Here is a 22043-nt window from a genome sequence, read left to right on the forward strand (position 1 = left end):
GTGGGCCAGTCAATATTTAAAGCTGAGTACCACGGGCATTCGAGTTCTCGGACTAAGCAATTATTGTTTCAGTATAGCGCCTGTCTCTACAAGTGACCCCCTTCCCCAAGGCGACTCATATTTAATGACTGTCGAAAAGACTTATGGGTATTTTTTAAATGTTTCTTATTAGATTTGCTAATGTTTTATGGCCCGGCAAGACGAGGCTAGAACAGTGTTGTGCCATATGGTTAGGTAAATGACTCAGTTGGCTTTGTCCATAGAATCTTTAAACTGATTTCTGTTCACCTCGCCATGGTCGTTAGAGTACTTGCGTGACTGTGCCAAGACACTCAGACATGCTAGACGTTTGAACCGGCACCTGATAGGCGAAAAACTTGAGTTGCGCCTATCGATGGGTTCAGGAGTACACAGTGACTTCAGCCTGTTTTGCACGCATGAAAACTTTATTAACGTAGTGGTTACAAGGCCATTATTCCAGGGTATTCTAATACCCTATGAAGATTTGAAACCTGTGCACACCCTTAGCACACCTGCCAGTTCTGAAACATCTTTACGGCATTAGGAAAAAGTTCAGCCCAGATTTCCCTAGGCCTGCCCTGATCTAAATGAAAGTCGTGCATGAAAGGCACACTGACCGGGGCACTAACATAAAGCAGTCCATCAAGGTTTGCCGACGAAATGTAGCCGCCCATAATCAGGTCAGGAGGAATTTTAGCCCGCCCCGCAACAGTATTCATGTCTGAAGATAGATCAGCAAATGTACGTTTGAACATGTTTTTTTCTGAAAAGCCCGAATTAAATTGGCTCACCGATGGCAGCTGCGCAGCACGTGGAATGCATATGCCTGTGTATGTAACCGTTTTAAAGAGCGCCCAAAGTGGTGACTCATCAGAGTAGTGAGAATGGGGCCTGATCGCCGTGTTTGCAGCTGATTGAGTCGTCGGTTACCGTGGAGACCTTCAATGTGAGAAAATACAACTTTTAGGACACGTTTACATTACGGGCTATTTTGAGCCTGGAACATACGGTAGCTGTTAACCAGTGAAAAATTGCGTGCTGAAGAAATGGTTCAGTGTTTGACATTCTAAATTAACAATGAGTGTCACTGATCACTGCAGCTGCATGACCAAATACGTAAGTGTCTTTGTTGAGGTGAATACAAGGTTAATTTCTGAATTATACATTATTAATTCGCAGTTTCCACCCCTGATTAATAAGGATTTCTCATAAGAGTATTCAGCGTTTCTACGCATGAGAAGAGTCAGTGTGAGGACAATAGGCCTAAGTATAATAAATATAGACATTTACGGGTGAGGACGCTCGCGTCCCTTCATTCCATGGGCGCGAGGCTTTGCTTTTGAACACGCATACGTTATTTCGGTTGATTCTGAGTGGTAACGCGAGCGGATAAGAAACGCTTCAATCGTTTCAATCTCTCTTCACCATTTCACACGGCAGGGACAGCTCCCATTCAATAGGATATCTGGTGCCACAACAAGCCTTCAATTATTCAGTCCCGGTTCAGAGCCCAAAAAGATTCCTTTACCCATCAATTATTCACACCAATGTAGGGGTCTGTTTTGAGAAACAAAACATTTACATAAGCAGTTCTCCAGCCTCGGATTCATACATACTGTATGAGCCTGCCCCTCTTTTAAACATGATAACTTAAAGGCCACTGTGCTCAGCTCTTGTACAAAATGATCAATGTTTTATTCACATTATTTTTCACTCTTTATTTTAAGAGTTCAACTTGAAAACGTTTTAATGATCAGGGAGTACATGGGAAAAGTCGTAGTGATAAATCCTAGTTAATTCTGGTGTTAGCAAGAAATGTACGGTTAGAAGTACTCTACTAGACTTGACACTGATCCAAAACAACAGATTAGGTGCTACAAACCATGAAATGAATTTCCAAAATCCAGGTTTCACTAAATAATAATTTATTACAATGCAATAAATGAAAAGTAAACGTATATATTTAAAAAAATATTTACATATTATTGCTACATAGACATCACTCTAAAAACAGATGACACACTGTGTGTTTTAACATATCGAAAAGCACATGAATATTGTCATATAAAAAATTTTAAAAAATTAAAATCCTGACCAGAATCTCATCAATTACAAGATTCCCAGGAATAGGACTCGGATAACAAGATCCTAAGTGCACAGTAGGACGGGAGCAAATCTTTCCAAGCCTGTATTCCGGGTTTTGGACTAATTCCATTTCAGTTAAAGTCACCCATGAAGATTCAATGTGGATTTTCAACCGATGAATTTCATTTAAATGAATTTCCTGAATTGACCTCTGTGAAACTGAACTGACCATAATCCTAACGGATTCAGTCATATTTTTCAAGTATCCTGGCAACAAAAAAATTTCCCATTTGGTTGACAGAGCCTGAAAATATATACTGTACACATACATTCAAAATAAACATCCATACGTTTTCTTAAAAAAAAAAAAAAAAAATCTGCACACCATATTCTAGACTTGCAGGCAGCTACCTCTGTTATCTGTCGACAGGTTTTCCCTTGTTTTGGCACGGCTGACAAATGCTTCCTTGTAAAACTGTCTCACAGTTGTCAAGAGATCTCAGTAAAAGCAAACAGAAAGTCGAAAGAAAGTGTTAGAGGTAGATGGGGGTGGAGCCAGGGGCGGGGGGCAGGGGTTTGGTTGGAGATCTGACATTTGTGAGAGAATGGTAACTTTAACAACACTAGGCTGCTGCATTACTACATAGTTAAATGGTTCAGACCCATTAACAGCGCTAATGCTAAGCTCAGCCAAACACAAGTCTACCCAGCTAACAATTTTTGGTTCTTAGAACATTTACAGAACATTTGGAAAGTTAGGGTAACTTCCTGTGCACTTGCCATATGTCGGTAACATTGTTTTTTTTTTTTTTACAAAAAGATATTCTATGACTGTTTTGGGACAGTTCTCAAAGCAATGTTTTCTCACAACCAAATAGAGTTCTCACCACAGTCTTCCCCAATGTTCTGGAAATGTTATATGTTAACTGGGTGTTCCCACCTCTGGTGGAAACGTCTTGTTTCGGTCCCGTGAGCTAGAGGTAGGAAGGTTAGGAGCAGAAACCAGATCTTGGTCTTCTGCACCAGAGTAAAACGATGTTACCACATCATTAAATCACACAGGCCCTTTATGAGGTAAATATGGATTGGTACAAAGCTTTTCCACAACCTGATCATTACAATATAAAATTGTGACGTTAGGAAACAATAACATACTATTTATCTAATAAAATGGGTTATAGTGGGCATATGGGGGGGAAAAAAATCAATTGTATAGATATGAAATATGCGGTACACATTTAAATTGGCCAAAGATACAAAATCGCTTTGGTGAAAAATCTGTTTTTTGGGACGTCAAGTGCCAGCTGTCTGTAATCATTGTTCAGAGGTGGGCAACGAGGACCGTATCTGTTTTTGGTGTTCATGCCAACTTCCGGCCTTATTTGATAAATTAGCCGTAACGTTTACGACCATCTGACTTTTTTTTAGCTACATTTCTTAATAAGTGCATGAATGACAGCTCTCCTTGTGACTCTCCTTGTGTCCCTATATGAAATGTTTTGCTGCGATCCAATCTGCGAGTAAACCAGTGTTAAATGGTCTGTACAGCCAAGTAGCTCATTTGGCCAGGGCAGTTGGTGGAAACAAAAAACCTGCTGCACACACACACTGGCCCTCCAGGACCGGGATTGCCCACCCCTGCTCTTGTTGGTGTGGAACAGCCTGTCCCCCAAAAGCCACCTCTCAACTGCCCCCATAGCACACATACCGTAAAGATGGGGTGTAGGTGGAAGAGACGTGAGGAACCTTTCCTGTAAAACTCCTCGCGATTCCGCGTTGGTTTCTGCCCCCGCCCCTTGGCGCCCGTTCTACCCGAAATCCATGCGGAAGAGCTCAGGCTTCCGGTCGGCTTTGGGCTGGAAGGCGGGGGACAGGAGCGGCAGGTTGAGGTCGGCCGCCCGGCGGGAGCCCCTGAGCTGGACGGAGTTGCGCTTGGCCGCGCCGTTGCCCCCGGCGACGCGCCCCCTCTCTTTGGAGTGGCGCAGGCTCTTGATCACCAGGGTCTGCTGCCGGGCGGCGGGGAACGCCGGCGGCCTGGACCCGTTCACCAGGAAGGGGGACCCCCCCGTGCTGTGCCGTGTCACGCCCATCCACGTCACCCCCCGGGCCACGCCCTCCTTGGGCGCCGCGTGCCTCAGCCTTGGCAAGGGCGAGGAGGTGGTCTGCATGGCGTCTATGGTGGCAAAATGGCGGCCGTCCTTCTCCGGGCACCGCCAGGTCAGGGCCGGGGCCTTCTCGTCCATGGCCTTCAGGATGTCCTTGAAGCGGGCCTCCTGCTGGCCCGCGGGGCTCCTGCAGTGCGCCCTGTTCTCCTGGTGCATTCTGGGAGAGACGCCCTTGTCCGAGTAGAAGGCCTGGAGCTTGTCCAGCTTGTCGTCGGCGTGGCGACGGCTGCCCCCGTCCGCCGGGCGGTTCTCGGAGAGGGCGGGCCGTGGCTCGTGGGGTTTCGGCGGTTGGCCGGGGTCCCCGTTGGCCGGGACGTCACAGGGGGCCGACTCGCAGAGCTTGGAGCAGGAGGCCTCCCTGCAGGAGGTCTTGGGAGGGGAGAGGTGGACGATTTCCCGCTCCGCGAACGTGGACACTGAAACCAGGAAGCGACAGGTCCTCAGAATGGGGGAAAAAAACAACCGCACCCTTACGATGATGAAATATACTGAAAATATATTGAAGTGCAATATCAAGATATCGTACCCCTTCAAAATATATTTGAAAATATACTAATTATATACTTTCAGGTATTGAACTGTATCAGTCTGCTGTGAAAAATATTTATCATTATATTTCCCACAAAATATATTCTGCTATATTCCATTTCGTAGTCCTTTATCGGTCCACATATTCAAAATATATTCCCCTATGTTCCACATCCGGATGGAAAAGGGGCAGTAATGTCCGGGTTGTGTTGCCTAAGGAACAAACGAAGACGAAGGGAAGCGTGGGATTACCTTCCGGAAAGAAGCTCTCTTTGTTCTCCAGTGTGATGGCGATCTGGTCGTCCGTAATGACTTCTGTGGACCGCGGCGGTGAGGGCAGCGACATCTCGTTGGGCTCGGTGGCCGTCAGGTTCTCCTTCGCGGTTTCGTCTGCTTTTTTTCTGTTATCTGGGGACTCGTCGTCGTGACACTGGGCTCGCAACGACCTGCTGGACTTCTTCGTGCTCTTCTCCGCTGCGGCCTCCTGTGGAAGGCAACAGCAGGCAAGAGAGCATTTAGATTGGGTTTCTACCACCTCTGAGGGATGGGATTTGAAATTACGCTTGGGGAAAAACAGAACAGACAAACAAAATACAAAGAAAACAAAAGACATCACTTCAAGGATTGAGAAACTACTCTGGACACCAAATCTTGATGAACAGAAAAATATTACAAAGAACGTTTTGTCAGAAGGTCAAATGCTACAGGATCAGAAATGTATTATATTTTGTCATTCTTGAGTCTGCTGAGTGTGCTATCATTTAAAATCAAGTGCCTGGCTATTTTAAAGGTCAAAGGTCAAGACCGTGTTAATGCATCTCCGGTACCTGTGGCAGGACCTTTTGGGGTGTTTTCTCCTTGCGGTCTGTCCACGTCTTGCTGGGGAGATTCCACTCGCTGCTGCCGACTTTCTGTGATGGAAACAAACGCGGTCAAACATGCCAATCGCAGTTTGAGAAAGGAAACTGACCCAGGGCCCCACCTTCTTGCCCAGGGCCCCGCCTACTCGCATAGGGCCCCTCCTTCTCACCCAGGGCCCTTCCTTCTGACCCATGGCCCCGCCTACTTTCCCAGGGCCCCGCCTTCTCGCCAGTGTTTTGGAGGGGCCCCCAAATTATTTAGGGCCCCCCAAAAGTACCTTTATGGCCTTGAGGCCTTTCTGGTTGCGGGCGAGCTTCTTCAGCAGGAGGCAGTAGGTGGCCATGACGGACGAGGGCCGGTTGTTGACCAGGGTGTGGACGGCGTCAGAGAGGCTGTAGCCCAGGGACTCGCTCATGTAGTTCAGCACGGCCGAGTTCAGCTCCTCCGGCTGGAGTCTGGAAATAAAATCAACACGTTTCCCGACTTCAGCTTCAAATTTCTTCCTATTTTAAAACCGTCCAGCACTTTTCAGACTGTGTGATTGCCATAAAAAAAGAAAATAAATCCTTAAATCCCTTTGTATTATTGCTCATCATTATGGAGGAATTGTTTTTGGTATGGGTGATCTAATCTCGGCATGGTATGATCTGAGCCGAATGTAGTTCAGCCGAGCGAGAGCAGACTCTGGGCATGTGCGAGCGTTTACACGGGAGGAGCCGCGGTGCGGACATCTTGGAGTGGCGTCTGCGCGAGGTGGTGAGAGCAGCACTCCGCGCCCGGGGTGAATTCAGCGAAACCGACGCGTTTGCCAGGTTCAGCGGACGGACGTGGAACGCAGTAGCGAAAAAAATGATTTAAAAAATAACAAATTAATAAAAAAACAGTCGCCCCGCGATAGATTGGCGGCCTGTCCAGGGTGTATTCCTGCCTCTCGCCCAATGCACACTGGGATAGGCTCCAGCACCCCCTGCAACCCTGCTCAGGATAAGCGGATATAGATAATGGATGGATGGAATTAATGCATGGATGGATAATGGATGGATGGAATTAAAAGCAGTTGTGGAGATTACAGTTGGAGTTCACCGCGAGGCAGGTAGGGCTCCCGGTGAAACGGCCCGTCAGGATGTGGGGGCCGGGCGGCAAAAATAACGCCGGAGAGACCGAAAGCTGCCCCCCCCCCCGCCCCCCCCCGCCCGTGTGCGGGGGTTTCTCCAGTTTCGTGTCATACTCTGCCAAAACCATTTTAAAGAAGAAAAAAAAACACACACATTATGCGTGTCGTTTTTCCACAGGAACCCCCGTTTCCCCTTCAACTACCCCCCCTCTGCTGCCCCCTCTCCCCCCCACTCATCACCACGTTTTTAAACCATCAGAAAAAGCCCCGGCGCGTACCTGTTTCTGTAGAAGACCGAATTCAGCGGCTTCTTGGCGTAGCCCTCGTTCAGCCATCGCTCCTCCATGGCCTCCTTCACGCTGGGCCTCTTGGCCGGGTCGGGCTCCAGCAGGGACAGCATGAACTGCACGGCGGCTGTGGAAAATCGGGGGGGGGGGAGTAGTGATACCTAATTAACACGGGGGTTCTGGAAGATTCCACGTCTCAGTGTGTTACACCGTGTCGCACAAGGGGCGATCGGACCCTGCTGCGGCCCCAGCTGATTCCATACACACGCACATAAACGTACGCGCACGCACACACACGGGTGGACTGTGTGTGTGTGTGTGTGTGTGTGTGTGTTTTCGCACGTGGAGCGCGGTGAATCCCCTCTGGGGCGATGTTTCTCCCCCGGTCGGGGGACGAGGAGGCCGGCTGGGCCTCGGGCGTTGACATTCGCTCGTTTCCTCTGGCCGCACGCAGCCCGTGTTTTCACAGAGCCCCGCGCGGCGTCGTTCACTCACTTCCTGTTCCGCCGCGGGGTGTTTTTAATCATCCCTGTTTCTCGTGGAATTCATCGCTCATCCTGTGTGTTCTGAAGGTTGGGGGGGGTGGGGAAGGGGGGTGTTGGGGTGTGTTGGGGGTTTTGGGAGTGAAAGAGTCCCCAAATGTCCATTTTGTATCCCTCTGTATGCGAAGATATTCTCCACCAAACAGCGTGAAACTGTAAAGGTTCCAGGAACCCCGCCTGCTCAGAGTCTCAGCTTCGGCTGCCTTTATGACAGAGCCCAAAAAGTATCTCTGTATATCCCAGTGTTTTCCTTGAATATTTCACACACAAAAAACGAAATGCATCCTTTCCCTGGTGTTGACTGTTTGCCAGGGCAGTGGCCCCTTTCGCACTGCAAACGAGCCCAGGAGGACATCTGAAGCCGCGATGCGCCTCGCTCTAAGAATAGCAGCCAGTATTCGGCCGAGCGGGTGAAGTCACGCCGTCGGGGATTCGGGTATCCCCTTACGCACCCCTTTTCTCCCCCCCCCCCCCTTGTGCGGGATTGTGGGTAATAATTGGAGTTTTAACCGAAGGGGTTGGGACGGTCATTTTCAGACGGTCCCTTGTTGCTATGATCTCAGCTTGATAAAATTCCCATCGTGCCCCCGGTCCCTCCCCCAACTCTCACTTCATCTCCGTTTGACTTTTTTTACTTTTATATCTGGGGGCAGGTGGGACCCCTACTCTAAGCTCAAGTACATATGTATCACGGTTCAAATATAAAATCTACGGTTAAACACACGCATACTAAATACATATCTTTATCTTTATACATATGGGAAAGTAATGTTATTATCGTAAAACAAAGGTTATTATTGAATTGACTGATAGTTGTCATACGCCCTAGATTGTGCAAGGAGCAAAAAGAATCCAGATTGTTTATGATTTCACAATAAATAAATAAATACATAACTCATAGCAGCACAACTGTTCTTAGGGATTCTTAGTTGAGCCTTTTCATGCTTATCAAACTGCCAAGCAGCCAAAACTAATCCACATGTGAGAGTGCCCACCCATTCCATTGATTTTGGCATAAAGTTGTATCACAGAGGTTTGAAAGCCCATCTTATATTTCACGCCACACGCATCTCAATCTGAACGGACATGAAATCTGGCACCACTGTCCCTGCAGGGAGATGAGGATATTATGGAACTGTTCGGATTAAGTTTAGTGGGAAATGACTTTGCAATGCTATCACATGGAAGCGCACTAGACCCTTAGGGTTCATCAGTTGAGGTGGACAAGGTTAACTAATATAGCTCAGTTTACTGGCATAGCCTGCTACTAGGCGACTGAAACCTGCACTCTACCAGTGCAGGTTCACCCAAACCCTAGACGGGTTCACTGATTTCACACAAAAGTCACTGCATCTGTGACTCGCCCTCTTTTGGGTTTGAACTGAGAGGGCAACAGCCAACCTGATGGCTTCACATGGTTTGTGCAGTTAGCCGTAGCATGTGGAAGGGGTGTGGTGGGGGGAGTGGGGTTGGGGGGGGGAGTGGGGTTGGGTGTTGCAGGCCTACTTTGCTGATGTCAGCAGGGATGTTGCTGATTTCACCGCTGACCATTTTCTGATGCAGCTGTTTGATGTTGAAGGGCTCGACGGTGAAGGGTAGAGTGCCCGTTAGCATGGCGAACATGCTCACCCCCCTGTGCGCACCGAAAAACAACACAAATCACCGTGTGAGGGGTCCCGAAGTTCCACTTTACAAATGTGTCTGGGTACGTACAGTTTTTTAAAAATGTTAAAAGACCCTCAGTGGTGGAAAATCCAGGTTCAGAAAGTAGTAGGAAATTCCTCCCCAGGATATTGTTCCTGTCACCTGGATTTGCAAAATTCTTCAGCCAGGAGATGGAACTAATTAGTGGAATCAGCTGGGTTGAGTTCATGCGTGGAGGAAACACACGGCAGGACTTTTACTTTCTGACCACTGACGACTTCTCACCTCTGATGGCCCTTCATCACATTACATTACATTACATTCATTCAGCAAACGTTGTTATACAGAGTGGCCAATAATGCACCAGTTCCCTTCCCACCCTCTTCCCCATCAATGATAAACTGCCCTCTGGAAGACATCTTAGGATTCTGCAGGCTACTAGAAGCATTTTAAATCAACCTATTATTCCAAGTGCAATCCGCATATTTAAAGCCTAATAACCTGCAATTTTATTTTCATGCTTAATGCTCTGCACTTTGTACACAGTTGGCGTCAATGTCCCGATGCTGGAGTTGCTTCTAATGATTTTACTGTGCCTGCTCCTGTTGATGAATGTTGTGTTTTAAAATTTTTTTTTTTTTTTTACTGTTCACGTGAAAGCCAAAGGCAGATTTGCGCATTGCACGGACAATTAAAGTTTCATTACTGCTCTGCGTATTGATTCTGATAATAAGCAGGGATGTGACAACAGCTGTTTGGTGAGGTCTGGTCGAAAATACACTGCGATTGTTTTCACAAGCCTTCCAAACGGTAATGCTACACGAGTAATTGTCGGGAAGCCTCGGCACGCTTATGTCATAGTTATTTATTATTATTCGGCTGCTTGGCCGGCGCCTGTGGACCAGTCAGTTCCTAGCGGTTTGCAAGACGTCAATGTTTGAGGGTTGAGAAGAAGAAAAAAAAAAAAAAACGGCTCGAAAAAATATTTACTTCTTTGTTGCTTAATTGTGTTCTCGATCGCCAGGCAACATTAATGATTAAACTCCTGGATGTGTTAACAGAGCTAGCCCCTGAAGGGGTTTGGGTGGAGGAGTGGGGGTGTGGGCGTGGGCGTGGGGGGTGGTGGTGGTGGTGGTGGTGGGGGGGGGTTAACCTGAGTTGTACGCCTTCAGAAATGTGGAACGGAAGTCCAGCGCACGTTTCATTAGAGCGAGAACAGCCAAACATTCCGTCTCCAGGAAAGGACCATTCGTTTACTTACCCCCCCCCCAAAAAAAAAAAAAGAATAGCGTTTGGAACCAAGAGAGAGAGAAATGAAAATAGGAAAATAGCGAGGAGGTGCCTGCTTAGGGTTTTTTACATTACGTTACATTTATTTGGCACTCTTTTATCCAAAGCGTCATACAATAGGTGCATACCTATGGTCATTGGAACAACTACAAAACACAGGTCCGATAAGGTACAATACTCATTATGTAACAGTTGTCCATAGCCATGAACACATCAAATCCAGTTCACACAGGAAGCGTAGGGTAGGTCAGAAAGTGATAGTATGTCAAACTAGGAGAAGGAATGACGACGAGCTACAACGATCATTTTTGGGGGGGGATGGGGGCGGGGCCTAAGGGGAGGCTTCCCGCCGTTGTCGCGGCGACGGCGACTTACACGGACCACACGTCCACCTTGGGGCCGTACTTCTTGTGCGCCAGCAGCTCGGGCGCCGCGTAGGCGGGGCTTCCGCACTGCGTGCTGAGCAGGTCCTGCGCCAGGGACTCCGCCTTCAGGGTGTTGCTCAGCCCGAAGTCTGCAAACGGGACAAACCGCCAAAAAAAACCGCCAACGTTAGCAGGGTGTTACTCAGCCCAAAGTCTGCAAACGGGACAAACCACCAAAAAAAACCACCAACGTTAGCAGGGTGTTACTCAGCCCAAAGTCTGCAAACGGGACAAACCGCCAAAAAAAACCGCCAACGTTAGCAGGGTGTTACTCAGCCCAAAGTCTGCAAACGGGACAAACCGGCAAAAAAAACCGCCAACGTTTTAACCGCTCCAGTAGCAGGGTGACGGGGTGGAGTATGTCGCCCAGGTGGGGCTACGTGAGCCAAATCAAACTAAATAAATACAGTTGAGAATTTGACCTCAACCTCCCACCTCCAATGCCACACTCCAATGCCCTACAAGGAACAGGGTTGGGCAGCCCTGCTCTAGCTGCTGAATGAGGTGTGCTTTATTGGGGTTGGGGTGAAAGCCTACAGGATGGTAGATCTTCAGGAACAGGGTTGGGCAGCCCTGCTCTAGCTGCTGAATAAGGTGTGCTTTATTGGGGTTGGGGTGAAAGCCTACAGGATGGTAGATCTTCAGGAACAGGGTTGGGCAGCCCTGCTCTAGCTGTTGAATAAGGTGTGCTTTATTGGGGTTGGGGTGAGAGCCTACAGGATGGTAGATCTTCAGGAACAGGGTTGGGCAGCCCTGCTCTCGCTGCTGAATGAGGTGTGCTTTATTGGGGTTGGAGCGAAAACCTAGAGGACAGTAGATTTCCAGGAACAGGGCTGGGAACCACTGCCCCCAGGGTCACATTAAGATGAAGGGCAGATGGAGAAGCAGCAGACTCATCAGGGACATGAGAGGCTTTAAATGTACAAGGCCTTATCCTGCGTCAGCAGTGCCACACTAACTCCCTTCCCAGGGACTTCTGGGTATTCTCGATTTTGTTCCAGCTTATTTCCCCTGAATTAATTGGTCCAATTACATAATTGGGTGTTTATACCTGGGCTTGTTCCAGAGTGACGATGCAGAAAAATATTTCCTGAGCTTAGAAGTGTGATCTGATGATTTTTTTTTGGAGAAAAGAACAATGTAAGAAAAACAAGAAACTCAGTAATGATTTTGTCTGATTAAGTAAATAAGCATAAGATGTTGGCAGCAAAAAAAAAGAGGGGGGGAGGCATGCATACTACCCCTCCAGGAATACTGAGAGTGGAGACCTTCGGCACAGCGTTGAGCAGCCTTTTAGATGTCCTCCAAGGTCAGTCTTGGCTTAGCTGAGGTGCTTAAAGAATCAAAGTGTTATATTTGGAAATAAAGCTAGTTTATGAAACGGTTAGAAGGATCTGGAATGCAAGTAAGTGTATTAAAAAAAAGTGTTTAAAAGAGTCCCACAGAAAAAAAAAAGCTAAAAGTGAAAATGAGGAAACGTTGGATTCTTGGTTCACGGGACAAAGTTCTCTGAGAGGCCTTGGAACCGTAGCTCAGACCGCAGAACCCAGTCACACCCGCCCAGCGTTCAAACTGCATGTTTGGTGGTCGAGAAATAAAAGCAGAATCTTGAAAGAGGGGTGAAGAATTCACGTGCACTAACGGCAAACGAGCAGGGGGTGCGATGTGGTGAAACGTATTTAAAAGGAGCGTAACTCTCCCCAGTGCGTTAATAAGTTGCGTCCCGTGCCAACAATAGCGGATAATCGTGTTTACAGTGGATCCCGCGCACGCCGTGTAAACAAACTTTCGCCGAGAAGCGGCCCGGGGGCCCTGGCTGCATTGCGATGGTTCCTGGTCAAAGCAAACCCCGGTGGAGGCAAACCTTTCCATGAAGTTAGTTATTTAATGTCCCTAACAGAGGCCCATCGGAGTCCTGCCTGCACACCAAGATTTTTCCAACGACCCCCCTCCCTCCCTCCCCCCCTCTTATCCTAATGGGCACAAATTCAATTGTGCACTTGGGGGGAAGAAAAAAAAAAAGTAGTCCTTTTTCTTTTTTGGTTGTGAAATAAAAAAAAGAAGAAGAACTCCCGCTTTGGTGATGACATGCACAGAAGCATCGCCATGGCGACAGGAGGACTCTAGTTCTGTGGAGGCTGTGCACGGGGGGGCAAAACTGATGTGCGGTACTACTCTCAGTTCCGCCCCACACTGCCTCTGGTGAATAACCGGGTTGGTGTTAGCCTCGTAGCAGCCTGCAAAAGGACTAAACCAGAGATGTTTCACCCATTTTAACATTAAAAAAAAAACATAGCCTGCTCGCGCTGGTCAAATTTGAGCACTTTTTAAAGTTTTGCGGAGTTTGGGGTGATGTCATCTGGAGACTGACTCCATGGGATCGTTTTGGGAGCAAGGGGACAAAAAACCACACCGTTTTGGTACTGTGGAAACCCCCAAACTTTAGGAGTGCCTTGGGAGCAATTATACTGTGTGTTTCCAGTTAATGGATTTTAAAACTGAAAAAAAATTAATTATTGCTAATTGTTTCATTAGAGAAGAAGGCCAACATTCCAGCAAGGAACTAAAATATATTTTTAGAACCGAATGGTTGAGGCCTCTTGATTTTGTAGAACTGTGCGATGCCATAATTTCCTTTGTATCACCTTCCACTTTTGCCTCAGTATAATTCAATCATTAAACCTGCACTGTAAACATTACTGATTCAAAAGACCAAAACCAACAATACGTACCAACAATCTTGATGTTGTTATATTCATCCAAGAGGAAGTTTTCAATTTTTAGATCCCTACAATCAAACACAAAGAAGAAATTTAAAAGATATCTGTTGTGATACAGTATTAGCTGCAAAAACAGTTTTACACAAACATAAACAAAACTCAGCATAGTTGCATTTACTTGTTTCAGTTAAACATTTCAGTTTTCCTAGTCATGCAGTTTTGAGAATGAGTAAATGCTTCCTATTGGCCAGGGCCTCTGGAATAAGTCTGGAATAAGATCTCTCACCCTATTGATCAGTTTAGAGCAGGTAAGAGAATGAATTAACCAATAAGGTCAGGGAACTTATTCCAGACCTAGTGGTCCTGGCCAATGGGAAGCAGTGTTTTATCCACAACATTGAATGGCCCTGCAGTTATAGGCACCACATCCCTGAGATCCTCTTCAGTGAATAACTTGTTAATCAAATTTCCCCATCCTGACCTCATCTGTGTGGTACATGGCCATGCTGGTGCTCTGGAATATCTCTGGAATACAGTTTTTTAAAAATTTTATTTTATGGTGTCATAACCTTCTGGAATATGAATTTGTAATACATGTTCGATTATTCCACCAGCATATTGGGTAATAGGGCCAGCAGGATTCTCTTCTCAATGAGGTAATCTGTATTTGATACTGTGGCATAAAACGGGTAACTACAATTCCTGTTGTTTTGGCGAAGTGTAATAATATGGAAAATGACCTGTAGGGGGCAGCAAAGAAGTCACATCAGATAATTCAAAAGTAAAACTTGTGACTAAAAATGAAATTGCACAAGTATGGTTTAAACGATGCGGCAATCACGTTTGCCTTCTCCACGGAATCTGCTGTCATGACATCACTACAAGCCACGAAAAAGTTCCATTGGCCGTCTGTCTTTGGTAAAGCTCACCCTCACCCCCCTCCCTTACCAAAATCCCTACCACCATCACCCCCCCCCCAAAACCCAAATTTGGAAGATCCAAGGTTGGTGTAGCACTTGCAGGGAGGTCTTGTCCTCTGTGTCTGGAATACTGGTTCATCTCTAGTCCCTGACCACACCGGCTACTCTTACATGTATATAAATAAATGCAATGAAAAATTAAAATGGAATCCAAGGCCTCTGTGGGTTTAATTTTCCTCCAATTTTTCTTATTTTTATGCTGCCATTACTGGACACTCTCACCACTATCCGTGACAAATGCAGACACAAGGGGGGAGACATTCGATAAGGTGCGGAAAGTCTACAGATCCCACAGGCCGTGTGGAGAGCGAAAAAAATAACAATGCAGCCTTTTTAAAAAAAATGGATAACTGCCCCGAATCTCCTCGTAAAACTGTTGTTTACGAGCTGAGCTATACCGAGGAAGCGGTTATCCTAAAATGACACCGTCACAGTAAAGGAAGGAGCCATTTCCTTTTATCGCACGCTACAGAGAGCAATGTGTGCCATTGGCCAGACGGCAGGGGAACCTTCGAGATTCAAGCGTACCCTTGGGCGGGCTAACTGGGGTCTGAGTGGGCTTCCTGGACGTTGATCTGAAAGAAGGGGAGACTCGTTTTCGGGCTGCTAGTGACGTACAGAGAACTGCTCAGACGTAGCTAGGAATTCTGGGGCCCCCCGAAAGAATATTGCTCTGGAACCCCCCCCGCCCCCCCTTTAAAAAAAAAAAAAAAAAAAAGATAAAACAAATTACTTTTTTTTTTTTCTTTACTGCTGTGGGCCCCCCTCACGTTGGGTCGACTATAATCGGCACCACCTCCTACTTAGCCTTGCCCCCCCCGACACTAGCGACATCCCTGCATACATCGGTACGGCGCTATCTCATAAGGACTACAGTGGCCTCGCACCTGTGCACCTGTGTGATTACACAATTAGCTGCTACATTGCGGAAATGTGGATATCATAAACAGGTGTGTAACCACACTAATTTTTGAGGATTTTTTTTTAAAGCTATATGACATAAGAGGCAGTGCTGTATCATGACAACAGTCACGGCTACAAGGGAATTGTTAGGCACGATGTAAACCCACAATGTAAACCCGTAGAAATGTAGTGTAAACTTTGTCACAATGTCTGTGTGAGCCTGACTTGCTGAAATGCAGTGACTGACATTGTGCGTCAGAGTAGAGCACGCGCTGTCCTGCGTTCTCCCGGACTGACAATGGAGCTGGTGATGAGTGTGTTGCACCCTGGGCCTGCTCTGGCATTCCAACCTGAGGACAAACTGACCTCTTTGTCCTGCTTTGCAGTCAGTCTGAGGGGAATTCAACACCACTTGTCCACAACAAAACTAGCGCTAGCTTTACCTTTCCTACTACTACCACAACCCCCCCACCACACCACTCACCATATCCCAATGTACATAGATGTGGGGGAGAGGGGACAGCAAACTTCCCCTCCCCCCCCATTCCCTTTCACGGACTGTCTGCTGGTGCACCCCCCCGTCCTTGTGGTTGGCGTGGCAGCAGCAGCGGGGGGGTGGGGGGGGGGGGGTCGGCTCACCTGTGCACGACGCCGTGGCGGTGCAGGTGCTCCACGGCGGACAGGATCTGGCGGGTGTAGCGGCGCACCTCGCGCTCGTCCAGGCGCTTCCTGTCGCAGATGCGGTCCATCAGGTCCCCGCCCAGGCACAGCTCCACCGCCATGTAGTACGAGTTCTCCGTCTCCAGCGTCTCCAGCAGCTGCACCACGTTGGGGTGCCGGACCATCTGGTGGACGCGCGGCTCCCGCTTCATGTTCTTCAGCACGTACGAGTCCAGCCGGGCCTTCTTCTTGTCGATCACCTTGATGGCCACCTGACGCACAGATCACAGCCCTTTTTTGCTTTTTGCTGAGATTGGGTCGCGGGGCCACGTCAGTGCAGTCACCCTTAACGCCCTTCAGCACAGGTATTCTAAAGAGGAACGGACGGGTGCTCAACACCTAGGACAAGCGCAAACACGACCAACCCTTATGTGGCTAACGTCACAAAGACCAACCCAAAGCATGACAGAGCTGGAACACGCAGAGCTTTGGATGTGTTCCGCACGTTTAGTGAATAGGCCAGGGGCAAGACGTCACAGGTTTAACCCTTGTGAGGTCACAAACGTGTGATTGGAATGTTCTCAAATGAACATTCTAATGCTGACATGACGATCATCGCTGGTGATTTGGAAACAGTGGAGTTCTAGAACACTGAGTTTTGAATTTAAAAAAATCCAAAAAAAAAATGATACTCTTCAAAGCGTTAAATTTCAGAAAATGTCTTCCCTGCAGCTGCGTGATGTGCCTACAAAGTCGTCCTGGAAACATGTATGTGTTAGTAGCGAAAACGACAGGCTAGTGTACGCAAGCACACGCACGTTGTTCTTTGGATGTGTGCCGCAACCAAACACAGTCCATCTTGTCCGGTGTCAGGTGTTTGATGTTGCGTAACGACAAAGGGTATCTACGCATTGCATGGAGAACAAGGAGGAAAAAAACCAAAAAAAACAAACAGGCCAATCAAATAAGAGTCTCGGCTTTGTGATCAAGAAAGAGAAAAAAAAGATAATGCATCAGTGTTGGCTGTTTCCCCATCGCCACGGTTACCAGGGCAGCCGGAACAACACACCGGAAAACTTGGATAACACCGTGACCCTCTGAAGGGGCTGTCACCTAAATGAGCTGGTTTACCTTTAACAAACAGCAACCTGGGCGAGGGAGGGGGGACAAAGGGGGGGGTGTTTAATAATGAAGAAGGATTATCGGAGAGCCCGGTCCTAATGACCAGCTCTCATGGGCCAGTGTGGGCCCCATTGATCAATAGCCTTTATCCCACTGTTCTGTACGCTGGAGTGCGTACACCTTTAGAAAGCTCCCCCATGCGCGATGCAGTGGCTGCTAAGATGCACCTCATGCATGCATTTCATTAGAGACATGTAATCGGTCATCTGCTTCGAAGCCCTCTCTTTTTTGGCATCGTAATACATGTGCAAGAACATTACAAGGAAGAGTTTAAGAGTAGCTTTACTGTGACAGTTAAGTCCAGGGTTGGTGTGAAAGTGCTTGGAACTTGAGTGTGATTTCGGTGAACAAAACTGTATCTGTGTCTAAAACAGATTTCACATTCAAATTATAGAAAAAAGAGGAAATTAATAATTTCCTTTTCTGTTGGTGACAGGCATTTTAGAGCAAAACAACACTTGAGAGCCAAGCAGTTGTACAAGTTTAAAGTAAAGAAAATGCTTTCCTTTAGATTTGGTGGCTGGTAATAACAATAAAAGTATTAAAATACAGTATCTAACACTTGAATATTTTTTTCCACATTTAATGGGCAAAAAACATATTCTCTAGTGAACTGTAGATCTCAGAGGATCAATAATGGCCAAACTGATCCAGCTGACAACAATGTCTTTTTGTTTCATGAGGTATTATCATATCCAGTATTACAGCATGGTCCAGTAAATGCAACCGCGGGATAACAAAACCAAAAGGGTTCGTTTTCACCCATCCCAAGGAAAAGAAAAGCAGTTCGGGGGGAGCTGGATTTGCAAACCCGAAAGGGGGTTGTGGGTTTGACTCCCAGCAGTGGTCCCGCCATTGTATCTTTCAGCAAAGCACTCCACTACGACGCGCTTCATTAAAATGTCCAGCGGTAGAAAGGGATTTTATGTTTTAAAAAAAAAAAAATAATAATAAAAAAGTGAAGTTGCTCTGGATAAGAGCGTCCGCTCAAATGGCGGAACGTATGTAACGTGATATCATTGGCAGTAGCGTGGGGATGCATAACAGAAGTGCTAAATCGGCTGAGACATCTGGCTTAATCCACAGGTACCCTTGTAGCCTCGTCCATTTTGTGTTTTACCAGTTGTTAAACCTAATGGAACACAAACACCGTGCAGTACAGTAGTTTCATTTTTGTATCTTTGCCCCAGGCATGCGCTGTAGTTTCATTATTCTCACTCAGCAGTTGTATTATTTTCCTTCAAGCGTGAAACAGCCTTGAAGCCTCAGTCAAGCGCTGTGTTGCCAAATCGGTTAAACCACCGACCAGCCAGCCGTCCAGTCTACGAGGGGCGTCAGCTAAAAAGACTAACTTTCCCACACGCTTAAATGTACTATGATCTAGCACAATGTTATTCAAATGTAAAATGAATTGAAGTGTATTGTGGCGTATTTTATGAATAATAATAATTTTTTTAAAAAATCTAACATCTTTTCTGAGAAAATGGCAGAATAAAAGGGTCAGAACCAGCAACCCCCAACAGGCCAAACAAAAAAAAAAAACATTTTTTAAAAACCGTTTTAGCAGAAAATGTGAAGAGAGAAAGATGGCGCCGTGCGTTCTGCCCTACCTTCTCCCCCGTGCTGATGTGAAGTCCCTCCATCACTTTGGCGAAGGAGCCCTTGTTGATCATCTTGCCCACCAGGTAGTTCCCCACGCGCTTGGTGTGGGGGAAGTTCTTCACCACGTCCCGCGGCACCTTGGCCAGGCAGGCCGGGACGCCCCCCTCCCGTTCGGGACGGTCCCACTCGGGGATGATCCTGTCCGGCTCGGCCGCGTCCCCGATGATCCCCTCCAGGGCTGCTTTCACTGCCGCCGGCATCGCCGAGCCAGGTTACCCGGTGGCACGGGGTTTTTTTTTGGGGGGGGGAGGGGGGTGGGGAGCAGGGTGAAGGGGGACGGGGGGTGGGGGGGAACGAGGGGAAAGGAAGACGAGAGACTCCTGCTGGTGTGTTTGTGTGTGAGGAAGAGAGAGAGAGAGAGAGAGAGAAACAGACGGAGAGAAAGAGAGAGACATGGATCAGCCTGCCTGGATAACCTCCGTGCTCGAGAGTGTGCTCAGCATCTCCCTGTTCTCCCACCCCGCCCCCGCCCCCCCCCCCCTCTCCCTCCTGGGACCGCCTCTCGGCCAATGATCTCCGTCCCCTCGCAGACGCGGGGCACCGGAGCGGAACTGAGCAGTAGATAATTAACCAAACCCGATACACCGTCGGTTCCAGTGTCCCGCGAAGGCTCTCAGGACACCCTACACCGTAATTGTCCCCAGAGCCCACTGCGCCGCTGGGGCTTGTGTAACTAGCGTTGGGGCGAGTGCCCTTAGAATCGCATTATTACCCTGCTCTCTCTCTCTCCACCCCCCCCACCCTCTTCCCTGCTTATTCTTGACATTATTAAGCTCCGTTGAGGAAGACGTTCCGCCCGAAAAACTGACAGGTAGAGCTTTAGCATGCAGGTGCACGAAATATGAGCGCTACACTGATGTCCGGGTTGGGTCTGATCACAAGAAAGAGTACAACATGAGATTTTAAAAATGCGATGGGTTTTGTAAATTGGCTTTGTTTGCAGAGAGAACTTTTATCAGGCACAACGACCTGCTGCAATACACCTCCATTAAATCTCATATTATGAAACATCGTGTATTTATTTGCCAGACTTGTTTTGTGGTAATGAAATGCACATCGTAGTGACAGAAAAACGGGTAGAGAACAATTATGATGTCATCATGATGTCATCTCTTGTTTTGCTTGCTTGTTTCGCAGCTTTGCGGAGTGGAGCCTTTTTCTGAAGCCTGATTGGATGATGACTCCTCTATTAATGAAAACTATGACTGACCCAGGTGGATGAATATTCAAGCTTCTCAGTTTTTTTATTATTCTTTTTTTTTTTCTCTCCGCAGTTTGGAATCACGAATCGTGGTTACCACCGTGCCATCCCAATCGACATGAACTCCCATGAACATGTGACCGCGTGCAGCCGCACAGCATGCTGGGAAATTGCGTGCCGAACTGTGGACAGGCGGACCCCCCCGTGCAAGGGCAGCTGGAATCCTGTGAGTACCCGGATATTAAATTCAGCGGTGCGAACTCTGGCCTGCTTAAACTCACCCAGGTGCCAGTCCAGTTGTGTCCTCATCGCTATGGACTACCGTTCATAACACAGGGTTGGTGACGTAGGGGAGGGGCAAACCTGTGATGCTTTAGCTACAGGCAGTTTGCCAGGTCATTCTGTAAAGGCATAGACCCTAATGGTACTCTGGTGCAGGACTGGTGCAGTTCTGGATAATTTATGGTCTGTAAAAATGTTCAGCAAAATGTTCAGTGATAAATCAACTCCATTGGACTCATATGTTGGACTCATGCGCGCACTGTCAGAGTTTAATTAACACCAGACAATTTATAGTGTAGAAAGCCCATAGAACTGGCTCCCTGGCCTGTTCTCCTCATTACATATTCCTGTCCTGGTCACTCTTTAGACAAAAGTGTTTCTCATAAAGCCCGTATAATGCCTTCATAAACATGACATAATGGCTTCATAAATCATGCATAACCAAATGTCATGCTTCATAAAGGGTGAAATAGCACCTTCATATGCAACATGTCATGCCAAATGTGACATAATCAACAAAGTCGCCTGGCCAATGGCTAAATGTTATAAAGGGTGACATATAACACGCTTATGCAGGATGCTAGGCTAACTGCGACATAACTCATGATGTCACTTGATGTCATGAAACAATCCAAATCTACCCGAGGGGAAGTCAAAAATCAAATTCAAAAATCAAATCAAATTTTATTTGTATAGCGTATTTTACAGACAACCCTAGCCTAAACCCCCACAGGAGCAAGCCTAAGGCAACAGTGGCAAGGAAAAACTCCCTATGGCAGATGGGGAGAAACCTTGGAAGGAACCAGGCTCAAGGGGGAAACCCATCCTCCTCTGGTCGGCTCAGGGTGCCGACTGGTGACCAGCATGTCAGCCAGTTTATGCACAAGAAGTCAGTCCCCTTGACTCCTGTTACCATGGCAGTAAATATCTCTCGCCCTATAAGTGCCACAGAGCCGACGCCTGCTCTCCTCCTGCGGTTTTGTGTGTCGCGTTGCTCAGCTCACGGTGAGGGCCCAAAATGGCTGAGACTATCAGGAGTCCACAGTGGAACAGGGCTCCTATCCTAGCTCGAGCAGGTCCCATATCTTCAGGCTGAGTGGACGCGGATGCGTTTGGGGCGGGGCAGTGTAGTATAACGGGTAAGGAGCTGGTCTGGTAACCTGAATGTAACGGGTTCGATTCCCAGGTGAGGAAACAACCGTTGTACTCTTGAGCAAGGTACTTGACCTGCATTGGCTCCAGTATGTATCCAGCTGTATATGCTGCAATGTTAGAATTTTGTGTAGGACGCTCTGGATAAGGGCATCTGCTAAATGCGTAACAACGCGTTTTCCCTGAGAGGCTCTTGTAGTGCGTGCATGTGAGTGAGAAGGCCGCAGCCAATCGGCGGTTGCGATTTCCGCGCAGTAGCCATTGATCTGGAGAACACCGGACCCCGACCGGCTCCGGTTTCCCTCCTTTAATTAGCCCCGAGAATGAGAAAAAAACCCA

The 22043-nt window shown here is 47.5% G+C and overlaps 1 protein-coding gene across 1 annotated transcript; it reads right to left on the reverse strand.

The window, feature by feature from the left end:
* Positions 1-761: 761 nt before the first annotated feature.
* On the reverse strand, positions 762-19290 carry LOC135257627 (hormonally up-regulated neu tumor-associated kinase). The gene is made up of 10 exons (XM_064340553.1): positions 19018-19290; positions 16205-16497; positions 13695-13750; positions 10913-11051; positions 9125-9236; positions 7053-7222; positions 5938-6115; positions 5627-5710; positions 5052-5283; positions 762-4687 (listed from the first exon to the last, which is right to left on the reverse strand). Exons 1-10 carry the CDS (start codon positions 19267-19269, stop codon positions 3915-3917), a joined length of 2289 nt encoding a protein of 762 aa, XP_064196623.1. The 5' UTR covers positions 19270-19290; the 3' UTR covers positions 762-3914.
* Positions 19291-22043: the final 2753 nt, after the last annotated feature.

This window comes from Anguilla rostrata, chromosome 6 (genome assembly GCF_018555375.3).
Source record: "Anguilla rostrata isolate EN2019 chromosome 6, ASM1855537v3, whole genome shotgun sequence".
Classification (NCBI taxonomy): domain Eukaryota; kingdom Metazoa; phylum Chordata; class Actinopteri; order Anguilliformes; family Anguillidae; genus Anguilla; species Anguilla rostrata.

Coding starts and splice junctions, on each gene's coding strand:
- LOC135257627 (XM_064340553.1), bottom strand. CDS start 19,269: ATGCCGGCGGCAGTGAAAGCAGCCCTGGAGGGGATCATCGGGGACGCG. Junction 13,751..16,204: donor CGCCACGGCGTCGTGCACAG/GTGAGCCGACCC, acceptor GTTTGATTGTAG/GGATCTAAAAATTGAAAACT. Junction 9,237..10,912: donor AAGGTGGACGTGTGGTCCGT/GTAAGTCGCCGT, acceptor CGGTGCGCACAG/GGGGGTGAGCATGTTCGCCA.